At 39.6% G+C, this 12,839-nt stretch overlaps 1 protein-coding gene across 2 annotated transcripts in view; it reads right to left on the bottom strand.

Annotated features, from left to right (window-relative positions):
- Positions 1–2,630: 2,630 nt before the first annotated feature.
- stxbp5a (syntaxin binding protein 5a (tomosyn)) overlaps positions 2,631–12,839 on the bottom strand; it is a 51,355-nt gene continuing 41,146 nt past the window's right edge. Inside the window, exons 18-27 of one of the 2 annotated variants that reach the window (XM_046873999.1) lie at positions 12,768–12,839; positions 12,141–12,203; positions 11,124–11,171; positions 9,879–9,929; positions 8,436–8,717; positions 7,899–8,265; positions 7,630–7,795; positions 7,438–7,549; positions 6,470–6,690; positions 2,631–6,376 (exon numbers count right to left, since the gene is read on the bottom strand). The exon at positions 12,768–12,839 is cut by the window's right edge and continues 80 nt beyond it. In XM_046873999.1, the coding sequence (XP_046729955.1) occupies positions 6,335–6,376; positions 6,470–6,690; positions 7,438–7,549; positions 7,630–7,795; positions 7,899–8,265; positions 8,436–8,717; positions 9,879–9,929; positions 11,124–11,171; positions 12,141–12,203; positions 12,768–12,839 (1,424 nt within the window). In that variant the 3' untranslated portion in view covers positions 2,631–6,334. The remainder of the gene's footprint in view (positions 6,377–6,469; positions 6,691–7,437; positions 7,550–7,629; positions 7,796–7,898; positions 8,266–8,435; positions 8,718–9,878; positions 9,930–11,123; positions 11,172–12,140; positions 12,204–12,767) is intronic. The other variant, XM_046874000.1, reaches the window with a different exon arrangement.

Here is a 12,839-nt window from a genome sequence, read left to right as displayed (position 1 = left end):
AAATCCACTACAACAACAACACACGAACTCCACTACAACAACCCTCCCCGGTTGCTTCTTTTCATCTCCCTTAAGTAGGGGCATCAGTCGTGAGGGCATCAATTGAAGGTAGGTTCAAGGCAGGCTTGGGCAGGGTGGAAATTCCAGTTGGGATAAAACCTGCACACAACACAACATACACTTCAGAAAACAGGCATAGAAAAATAAGGGTTGTTACAGTACCAAATTCACATAGTACCTTCAGCAGGTCAGTGCTAACACTGGGCTGTGATTAGTTTTGTTCTGTTGCTATCCAGTGCTATGTTTCGACCCTCTGTACTGTACTGTTACCATACAATAATGTTTTGTACTATACATCAGCTATGGAGTATGATAGAACGAAAGTAGTCACACCACAGTGTAGCCCCTTACATCCTCGACTGTGATTAGTTTTGTTCTGTTGCTTTCCAGTCCCGAGATTTGAGCCTCTGTACTGTACTGTATTGTTACTGTACTATAAAATGTTCTGTATTATACCTCAACTACGGAGTACAATAGAATGAAACTAATCACAACACAACGTTGCCCCTTACATCCTCGATGTGTAGTGTGAATTTGGTGATGATTGCGGAACGTTGCATTTTCACGCAAAGTACACAAAGGCTTAGTACTTTTTTGCGTAAAAAAATAAAAAATGTGACGTTTTCAAATTCATGCCAAATTCATAGAGTAGATTAGGCAGGTCAGGACTGACACATGACTGTGATTAGTTTTATTCTGTTGCTTTCCAGAGCTGAGATTCGAGCCTCTGTACTGTAACTGTACTATAAAGTTCTGTATCATACCTCAGCTGAAGAATATGATAAAATAAAACTAATTACACCACAATGTTGCCCCTTACATCCTCAATATGTGAAATGTATTTGATGACTATCGGAGAACGCCGTATTTCCCGCAAAAAAAGAAAATTTAAATTGTAATGTTCTATGATTTGAACTGTTACGACCCAGTCTAGGGTTAGGTTGTGTAGCGTGAATTTTGTAACACATCGTATTTCTCACCCAAAAATACAAAGGCTAACCCCTTAGTACTTTTTTGGGTGAAAAATGTGACGTTCTCCAATTCATACCATATTCATAGTGTACTTTAAGCAGGTCAGGACTGACACATGACTGTGATTAGTTTTATTCTGTTGCTTTTCAGTGCTGAGATTTGAGCCTCTGTACTGTACTGTATTGTTACTGTACTATAAAAAGTTCTGTACTATACCTCAACTACGGAGTACAATAGAATGAAATTAATCACAACACAATGTTGCCCCTTAGATCCTCGATGTGTGGTGTGAATTTGGTAATGATTGGGGAACGTCACATATTTACCCCAAAAAAACACAAAGGGTTAGGGTGTTGCTTTCCAGTGCTGGGATTCGAGCCTCTGTATTGTAAATGTACTATAATGTTCTGTACTATACATCAGCTACTGAGTAAGATAGAGCAAAAGTAGTCACACCAAAATGTTCATGCTAAATTCGTAGAGTAGATTAAGCAGGTCAGGACTGACACATGACTGTGATTAGTTTTGTTTTGTTGCTTTCCAGAGCTGAGATTCGAGCCTCTGTACTGTAACTGTACTATAAAGTTCTGTATCATACCTCACCTAAAGAATACGATAAAATAAAACTATTCACACCACAATGTTGCTCCTTACATCCTCAATGTGTGAAATGTATTTGATGACTATCGGAGAACGCCGTATTTCCCGCAAAAAAAGAAAATTAAAATTGTAATGTTCTATGATTTGAACTGTTACGACCCAGTCTAGGGTTAAGTTGTGTAGCGTGAATTTTGTAACTATCGGACACATCGTATTTTTTACCCAAAAAACACAAAGGCTAACCCCTTACTACTTTTTTGTGTGAAAACAGTGACATTTTCAAATTAATGCCAAATTCGTAGAGTAGATTGAGCAGGTCAGGACTGACACATGACTGTGATTAGTTTTATTCTGTTGCTTTCCAGTGCTGAGATTTGAGCCTCTGTACTGTTACCGTACTATAATGTTCTGTACTATACATCAGCTACGGAGTGCGATAGAATGAAACTAATCACGCCGCCGTGTCGATCTTTACATCGTCAACGCAGGGCAGGAATTTGGTGACGTTCAGAGAACGATGCGTTTTTCACCAAAAAAAACAAAAATCACAATGTTGCCCCCTACATCCTCGACGTGTGGTGTGAATTTGATTGGAGAACGTCTAATTTTTCACCCAAAAAAACACAAAAAACTCTAAGGCTATAAAGGCTATTTTGGTTGAAAAATTCTCAAATCGTCACCAATTTCACATCTTGCGTTACAACTACCTCGAGAGTGTTTTTAGTTTGGTTTTATGACTTTCCAAACTGGAGATCTGACTCCATGAGTGTTTGTGAACTGTATTAACAATGTATCGAGAGGAAATGTATCGAGAGGAAATGTTTTGAGAGGAAATGTATCGAATGCTGTGATTGGTTTTGTTTTCCAACTTTTCAAAGCTGAGATCGGAGACCTTTAGTGTGTGTGTGTGTGAACTGTGTATAGAATGTAAAGAGTCACTTCTGTCTCGCTTTGCCGCGATGGCCGCCGCTAACCCGCGTAACACAATCGACACGAAATGGGTTGAATTCGTTTTTATTTATCTCCATTGCACAGTAATTTCTATCTACAGAAATTCTAACTCTTTTTTTTGTTGTTGTGGCAGCAGATATTCACAGACATCCATGTGAAGTTTGCATAAAACTGTACAAGAAAAATGGCTACGATGAGAAAAATACTGCAATCCAACGATTACTGCGATTATATCAAGGACGAGGGACGGCGAGATCGCGAGAAGAAGAAGATCTACTTCAGAACAGAAGTTTACTATTTTTAAGATATAATGAGTTTTGGGGTAAAAAAAAATGAGGAAGAACACAGGAAGTATATCAGACTTTTTGTTTTTCTTTTAGCAGATTTTTTTCTCAAGGGCAAACAATCGACACCGGACAGAATCAGGGAAAGCGAAGCGATGGAGTGATGGAGGTGCAGCCTGAGGAAAAAAAGGCTTTAGAGGGTAAGAGTGCCTGAGAGTGGCTCACACACTGCACGTACTGTTACTGAACATTTTGAAACACAATGATAGTGGGAACCTGTAGCAAGGTTCCCAAATTCTGCCAATCCATAATAATGCCGACTTCGTCGAACTTTTTTTTTCTTTTCTTGGAAAAAGGTCAATTGTTCTTTTGCGAAGTCTTGAAATAATATCAGCAGATTATACACAATGGTTTCCCATCATCTTTTTGTTTTTTTTCATCAAACTGGAACATATACACACAATTATCTCTTAAACAAACAGTTTCCTTAAAGACACAACTTAAAAAAAGTAAAATAAAAAAATCAATAAATAATTAATGAATGAGGTGTACAAACAAAACAAAAAAGATTGCAAAGGACATGTTAATGGTACCATAAACTATACACAAATGCACAAGAATCCCACAAACAACATGGCATCAAATACTGTACAATTTACCAATACATTACACTAGATGGACCAAAAGTATTAGAGAAACCAGACGTTTCCAGCCACATGTGCTTCTTTGCCAAAATGTTCCCACAAAACTGGAGGCACACCATATACTATAGGATGCCTCAGGATTTGGTAGCACATCCAGAAATTGTCCCATCACTTGAACTAGGAGACCCAAAACCTGTTCCAGCAGGACACAAAGTGCGCAGCTCCATGAAGATATGATTGACGTACGTGGAAGATCTTGAGTGGCTTGTTTGCTATAGAGCTCAAACCCTTTAAACACTAGTACCTGGCTTTCCTAACGCCCTTGTGGCTGAATAAAATCTCACAAATCTCCAGAAAATCTAGTGGAACATCTTCCCAGAAGAGTGGAGCTCATTGTATGAGGGTAAATGTGGATTGGGATGCTCAAAAAAAAAAAAAATGACGACATCAGATCAGAACCACAAAAAAAAAACTGAAAATGAAATAAAAGTAAATCTTTGGCATTTCACATATGAAGTACAGGTTGAGTGACACCGATTTTCATCCTCTCTCGCTCTATGATTTGTGGTCCCAGATTGTCAGACTTTCAATTATTTACATAATGGCGAAACTTGGGAAGAGCGAGACAAGACATGAGACGAGACGAGACGAGACGAGACACGAGACGAGACGGAGAGACGAGAAGAGATCCTCCAGACTTGACAACAAAACCAAAAAAAACCCCAACGAAATCTTGTATATACTGTATGTGTATTTATGTATTTACAAACGTATATAGCAGCAATGTCCTTTGCGTATGATCGATCATTAGATTAGACTCTATATAGTTAAGATCAGACTGCAAATTACAGCGGAGATCGGATTGCTTTTCTTTGTTTGTTTCTTTCTTTTTTTCAATGAATACCCCCCCCCCCCAAAAAAAAGAAATAAAAAATTCGAGCTAATATGGCTTTATTACTCACATTATAGATTCGTTCTGTGACCCTGATGAGAAAAGATCAAGGAATCGGATGGAAGGATTTGGTGCAAAAAAAAAAAAAAAAAGTGTAACTGGTTTAATTCCAGCACCTTATAAACCTCCTGAACAGGAAGTGTGTGTACACGTATGCCTGGTTGACTGATATCTTGAATTTTTTTTTTCCCTAACACTCAGACCTGCGATATCAACATTTAATGTAGTTTAAGTGCTCGTCTTTTTTTCTTTCTCAAAAAGAAAAAAAAAAAAAATTCAATACTAATTGAGATAAAAAATTATACAGAGTGCAATTGCTGAAAATTAAAATTAAAATAACATATAATGATTAATATATAAAAGGATTATTCACTCTGAAAAAGAGTCACCTGATGCCTATTAAATGATATACGATAAACATCTCAACGAAGATTTTGAAATTCTCCATCCAGCCCGGCTCCCATCAAAGTACCATCTGAAAAAATCTTTTTTTATTATTTTTTTTATTCAATCGATTAGGTTTATCACGACGGCGTTTTAGTGCCACGTTGAAAAAAATATATATAAATTTCGTACTACTACGACTTTAAAGTCGAAATTACAAGAATAAAATTGCAGCACATGGGATTAAAGTCGTAATATTTTGAGAAAAAAGTCAAAATTACAAGAAATTATACAAATCAAGTCGTAGCAGTATGAGAATAAAGTCAGAATTCTGAGAATAAAGTCGACGGAATACAAGAATATAGTCTGAATATTTTAAGAAAAAAAGTAAAAGTTGAAATTACAAGAATAAAGTTGTAACAATATGAAAATAAAGTCGTAATATTTTGAGAAAAAAAGTCAAAATTATGAAAATAAAGTTGAAATTACAAGAATAAAATCGTAGCTATGCGAGAAAAAAGTCCATTATTATTCTCGGAATTTCAACTTTATTCTCAGAATATTTTGACTCGTAATCATGTCTCGTTATTTTAATTCAATTTTTTTTACGTGGCACTAAAACGCCGTCCTAGTTTATCGTTTGTCAAAAAATGAAAAACCTTCATGAAAAACGTTATTGTGCTGAGAAACGTCGAACTAATTCCAATCAATATATCAATAAAAAATGTTCAATAAAAAAAAACTCAAACAGGTCTGGATTATTATTATTATTATTATTATTATTATTAATATTAAAATTAAAGGCTAAATAATTTTTCGTTTTTTGTTAAATGAAATAAAATTATTGATCAATTATAAAAAAAAAAGTAGTACGTAAAAAAAAAAAAAAAAAAAAAGGCAAAAAGTAAGGCTAACTCTCAGGGTCATCAGGTCCGTCTCTTCCATGACAGTGACATCACTTCCTGTGAACGACTGCTTCTCAAACCTCCACCCTCCCCCATCCTCCAGATGCGTGCTCCCCTCGTTGTCCGAATGAACACACTTATTTTTTAAAGTTTTTATATAGAGACTTATATCGGATTTATATTTATAGAATTTTTCCTTTTTGTATTTTTTTTTCCAACAGATTTTTTTCCACATTAAATGTTTAGTTTTAGCTTCTGGTTTTCTTCAGGAAGGAAGAAACCACAGCACGAGTATATGAGGAAATGAATTCCAAGGCTTTCAAAGGGGGTGGGGCAATAATAACTAGACAAATGCTAAATAAAAAAAAAGACAAACATTGGCATACACACACACACACTGATTCCAACAGCAGAAATGAGGTCCACACACTGTAAATTTAACATTGTGCCAGAATATAAAGACAAATCCCGTCCAGAAGAAAATAGATGGAGGACAAGACGGAGGGAAGGATGAGGGAACCGATGATGCCCCCCCCCAAGGAAGTCAGTCGAGTCCCTTCGTGTAACTGGCTGGTGTGCTGATTAGAACTGGTACCACTTCTTATCCTTACACTTTAGCATCATCTGCAGGACAGAGGAAAGTGAAGAAATTATTCTATACACAAGTAATAAATAAGAACAGCGGTAGTAACCAGTTCAAAAACTGTAACCTGGTACCTCATGGGCATGCTTGGTAAACGAGTCTGCGCTAGCCATCATGGCTGCCGTCCGCTCTTCCGCCTCGCTTAGTTTTTGCCCCCTTTCATCCAGCGCTATCCTTGCACGAGCCAGGTCGCCCACGATGCCCGCTGCTGCTCCCTTCATGCCCTCGATGCCCCCTGGTCCAGGGATGTGTTGGGCAAGACTCCGGGATGGCTTACCTGCCCCAGACTCCCCAACTAAGGACATGGAAAAGGAAATCACACATACCAGGATTCAGATGTCTTTCTTACTTTAAGGGACATCACTATCCAATGATCTCTTTCTCCACCCATTCACATCCAGTCATCCACATCCAGTAATTTATAACCACATCAGCCCATGGACATCTGACTCATGGACATCCATATCATCCCCTTCGAAAACAATAGACATCCATCAATGGAGAGCCACCAATAGACCTCCGACCATGGACCCTGGGCATCCACCCATCCACATACAACCCTGGGCATCCACATTTACCCTGGACATCCACATCCACTTATTTACATCTAATAATAAACAAATGCATACACACATCCATATACACCCATGGACATCCACATCAGTCTATGGACATTCACCCCAATGGTCATCCACATCTTCCCAATACAAACAATGGACATCCAACTATGGAGATCCAGCTATAGACCACTGGACATCCACATCCACTAATTTACATCTACTCATAAACGTCTGCATACACACATCAACACACATCCAACCATGAAGATCCACCTATAAACATCCACCTATGCACAACCACCCCATCCACATCCAACCCTCTGCATCCACCTTCACCCCTGGGTATCCACATCAACCCCTGGACATCAACATCTAAAAGAATGGTGAATCTGGATGTCCATGAAAGAAAGACATGCCTGTCTTCATTAGTCTCCATACATTTGTGTAAATATAAAAGAACTGGAAATTGTTTTTATCCTTACAGAGTTCTGCTCGATCCAGTGACTGTGCCCCTCCTCCAAAAAGGCCTTTAAAGAATCCCCTGTTTGGAGCCTCTGGTGTCTCGACGGGAGTGAAGAGCTCGCTAAGCATCTCCTAAAACGTTACACATGAACATTTTACTATTTGTCTGATGCATTTCTGTGATCACTGCTCAAAATTTTGTATTAACAAACCTGCAAGTTCTCGCAGACCTCCTGGCTGTAGGTTATCCTCTGGATCTCGGTAGGGGAGGTCAGGTACATGGCCTGGCCCAGGTTGGTAAAGCAGAACGTCCTGGCTATCCTCATGTCTGTGAGAGGCAGGTAGTTAACATCCAGTAATGGTCTGAGCCCTGGCAAGCTGGATGTAGATGAGAACAAGGACAGAGCGTTCAAGATTTGTATTTGGGGGTTTAGAAGACCTCTTCTAGAAGAACTTACTGTATGTCTACAGGAGTGTGTACCTGAGGGTCATGATGTGTCCATTAGCACAGAAGCAAGCCACACAGATTCCCGGGCCAGCTTGCACCACGTCTGCCCTCAGCACAAACGACGTCTCGGTGATGTTGTGCTTGAAGATGCAGGTTTGGGAAGGCAACGAAATCACTTTGGCCTGTTTCTCTGAGCACACCACCATGTACTGGTTCTCACTCAAGTCCTGTGAGGTGGTCGAGGGCGACACGGACACCGGCCTCCTCCTCCTTGCCTTCTCCCTCTCCTCGCTGTCAGCGGTTGCCTCATACCACAGCTCAGAGGGAGGCGAAAGCAGAGTGCCTGAACCATCCAGGAAGGCCAGCCGGGTGATGCTTCCTTTAAGTCTAATAGACGTACCTAAACCACCGATGAACAGATTTTAAACCTTTAAATCTTCTGCTAATGACTCAATTTTTAATACTACCTTTGTGACCTGTCTTGGGATGTAAAGTTTCATGGACTCTTGCTTACAAAATATTAGCCAGAGATCATTCTAGGCCAGAACTTGAGCAACAAAAGGAACTCACCACTGGGGGAGACGATGACCGGCTGCAGCAGGCGTTGCTCTCCCGGTGGAGGCATGTTTATGTTGATAGCAAGGACGGAACCCAGTGAGGTGCCCACCCACAGGGCAGGGCTCAGAGAGCTGTCCGTTTTGCGTGTGTACGTCTGGGAGAAGTAGAATGATGTGATGGCTTCCCGTGCCTCCTTGTCGATGCTGGTCACGCTGGAGCTGCGAGAACGGCTAAACGAGTTGTCCCTGGTGTCTAGCGGACCGCCGCCTCGTGGAGGACATACGGAGAGTAAGACAGTTGGGGGAAAAAAAGAGAAGAAGTAAAGCTCCTGTTTTATGAAAAAAAATTATAATTGACTATTATGAGCGACTGATACAAGGGGTGGAGTGGTGGTTTAGTTCTCAATGATGGAAACAGGATCAGCAAAATGAGGACGTTCATCTAATCCATATTAGCTCAGGGGCCCAGAGGTGGCAGCTGGACGTGGCTGGGATTTGAACTTACTACTTTCGGTTCCAAAGTCCAATCCCTTAACCACTAAGCTACCATCTCCTTACAGTTGAATCATTGGATAATAAAACAATGGCGTTGTCGACAAACTCATGCATGCTTCTTTGCTGAATGAAAATGCATCGGGTCAGCACATGTTCATGAATTTACATGTTTTTTTTGTGTTGAAATTGTGGAACATCCTGCACTCCAGTGTCTCCAGACTCTCCATGATTGATGGCTTTTTTAATTTACTTATACGAGGGGTATGAGTGGTGACTGAGTGGTATCTTCTTCTTTTTGTTGTTGTAACATACAGAGACTCCCATCAGTTCAACAGTATACAGTAGGTACTGTTAAACAAAAGATAGACCTATCAATATCCTGTCCAGTGACGTATTGGCTGTAATAAATCAAATGTAGCTAATGAATAGGTGGTGGGGGTGGTGGGAGTATTTGAGGATACCCTGAACAATCTATCGAAAGTTAAACCAGTCCACATTGATTAATTTTCTCCACTGATTCGTATACAGAAATCTTTACATACAATATATAGACAATGGATTGTGGACGCTTGACCATAAGATTGCTATGTGCTTCTTTAATGAATGTCCTATTCCACATTAAATAATAAACACCACTTTTCTGGGAAGATGTTCTACTAGATTTTGAAAAAATTGAGGAGATTTGGGGTATCATTCCAATTCAACCCAATAGTATTGGAGCTCTATAGCGCAAACATCTAACTCATGGAAAGCAAAACACCATGGAGCTGGATTTGTGCACTTTGCGTCATGCTGGAGCTGGTAAGTGGACTGAAGAAAGTGTAAGCATTTATTATATAAACTGCAAAACATCTGAATGATTTTTCTGGAGCCTTCAAACGGCAGACAAATGTAAGAATGTGGGGCCTCAATTAAAAAAAAAAAAAAAAACGATAAAATATATAAAGAATTCAAAACTTACCCAAGTCTGGCTTTAGCTCAGTAGGCAAGCTCAATTTCCGCGACATCTTTGCTGGAAGAAAGAAAACACCTCTTTATCGTTCAAGACCCACCCAGGATATTGTCATGCACTTTTTTTTTTCCTTAGTAAATATTCCTCAATTGGACAGGAAGGAAATGCTGCATGCTGGACAGACCCTGGAGGAACAAAACGGCCATCAACCTCATGCCACAAGCATGCAGCAGGGACCAGACAGGAGAAGGAAACCAGGAAGATATCTATCTATCTATCTATCTATCTATCTATCTATCTATCTATCTATCTATCTATCTATCTATCTATCTATCTATCTATCTATCTATCTATCTATCTATCTATCTATCTATCTACTGATAAACCCTCACAACTAATGGGTCAATATACAGTACATCGCCAAAGGTTTGAGGACACCTGACCTTAAGATGGCTATGTGCTTCTCTTTGAACGTCTCATTTCACAGAATGTCCTCATTTACTCTTATAATTAGCTCCACGCTTCTGAGAAGATGTTCCACTAGATTTCCTGGAGATTTGTGTGAGATTTTATTCAGCCACTTAGTAAGTCAGGTACTGATGGAGGTAAGGAAGCGAGGAGGCCTGAGGGTGGTGTTCACCTTCATCCTTAAGGTGTTCAGTATGGTTTGTTCTCTATAGAAGGCCACTTAAGATCTTCCACACAAAACCAAACCCCATGGAAAGTAGATCTTCATGGTGGTGGCTTTGCGCATTTTATCTCATGCCGGACATTTCATGCTATGGTGTCTAGAGTTGTCCCAGACAATTGTGGATGTGAACTTGGCGGTAAGCAGTTTGGAGAAAAAAGTACATACGGGTGGGAAAGTCGGGTGTCCGAATACTTTTGGCATCACAGTGTGGATCATAAATGAGTTTATTTATTATTTTGAAATGGCCTAAACTTCCCGATTTCTCGTTATGGCTACAAAACAAGACTAAAAAGTCAGAAATAACGAGCGTAGCTACAGAAAGTTAATGTGATCTTTATCTATGTGGGTCTGTGTGACAAACGCATGCAATCCACATCATCTTTCCAGATCAATCCAACAGACATTTATATATATTTTCCACTTTGTTTTTCCAGACAGAGACAGTGGTTGTCCACACATATACACACACACACACACACACACACACACACACACACACACACACACACAGGGAGCAGTGGGGCGGGGCAGCGAGGGCCTGTTCCTCCATCTGTCCATCTTACCTCCTCTACCGGCGCCGTTGTAGAATTGCTGATGGTTAGACGTCAACACTTATTTCGAGGGGAACAGGAAAGCAAAGCATTCTGCAGTTAGACACGTTCCCTCGATTCGTTTTTGGGGGGAAAAAAGGCAATTAAATAAAAAAGAATTGATGCCGAATATTTATTTATTTATTTATTTATTTATTTATTTATTTATTTATTTATTTATTTAATTGGACTATGTGGTAAAGTGATTTTCTTAATTATTTTTCCTCATTAAACTGACATCCTGACATTTCGGTTCCAATATCACATTTATATATTTTTAATTTAATTTAATTTAATTTAATTTAATTTAATTTAATTTAATTTAATTTAATTTTTTCAAAGATTTTCAAAGTCAGATAAACTTTTTTTTTTAATAAGGTAGATAACACAATCGAAAGAAAGACATTGGATTTAATTATTCTCTCTTTCGCTTTCTCATTTTCTCTCTCTTTCTCCCACTTTCTCCTTTTTCTCTCGTTCTAATTTCCTCTCATGGTCTCATTTTCTCTCTCTGTCTCACTTTAATTTTTTCCTCCTCTCTTTTCTCATTTTCTCTCATCTTCTCATTACTCTATCTCTTTCTTTCTCTCTCTCTCTCTCTTTCTCTCTCTTTCTCTCTCACACGCATTCTCTATCATTTACTCTCTCTCGCTTTCTCTTTTTTTCACATTCGCATTTTCTTTCTGTCTATCTCACTTATCTTTAGTTATTGAGTTTGAATGTTCTAGACGTAGTTTTTAGCATTAGTACTATTAGTGAGGTAAACCCCCCCTACCTCCCCCAGACCCCCTGAACCCTCGGACCCCTGGACCTGCTTCGGCCCCCTGTTCTACAGTACTACATTTTCTTGCTTGTACTCCACATCTGTCCTCTGAACATGATCATTCAATTAAAAATGAATAAAGAAAAACACTAAATGGAAAGGCTTCAGTCAGGAGGTGTGTGTTTCGGTGTTGTAGACCCCCTGGTGCACACTGAAGGTCATGTTACCTGAGGTGGGCGATTTGCAGCGATCCTCACTCGTGGCTGAGCCTTCGTTAATGTCACAAAGCCCTACAGACAGAAATAGAGGTTTCATTCAACACCTCTGATTGACCTTCAGCAGAGACACAACCGCAAACTACATGATGAGAACGAGAAGAACACAACGTGGAGGAGAAGAACCAAGCGAGTTCAATCTGAACTTTACTGAATGGATCCAAATGACACTAACGTATTTTATTCAATGTCTCTACCATTACCAAACTGTTGGTGTTATCTACTTGTTTTGATGTATGAAAGCATAGTCAAGCTGCAGTCCCTGCCTCCACCACTGGAGGTCATCCCACCACCTGGGCACCTGCTTCACTGAGGTGCAACAGGACTTCGCTAGTCCACAGTAAAGTATTTGAGTAAATGTACTTTGTTTCTCTTTCTGGCCTCTTTCTCGTTTTTTTTGGTTTTGAAGATAGAAGCAACTTTTACTCTTCACTCAACTACATTCATGATTCACTTGATGTTCTTTTTACTCCACTATATTTTCATTGATGATTTTGCACAAGGACTAGTGTGTCTTTGAGCCTACGTTCAAAACATCTCAAGTGCTAGTCCACCTCATGATCGTCAGGGGCGTCTTACCTCCGGACAGCTGCCTGCTCTTGCGGGGCGACCGTGGCTGTCTCTGGTACGGGTCGCTGGAGCCGTACAGGT

This window comes from Silurus meridionalis, chromosome 18 (genome assembly GCF_014805685.1).
Source record: "Silurus meridionalis isolate SWU-2019-XX chromosome 18, ASM1480568v1, whole genome shotgun sequence".
In the NCBI taxonomy this organism is placed as follows: Eukaryota; Metazoa; Chordata; class Actinopteri; order Siluriformes; family Siluridae; genus Silurus; species Silurus meridionalis.
Note: the sequence above shows the minus strand (reverse complement) of the source record. Positions and strands in the feature narration are given on the sequence as shown.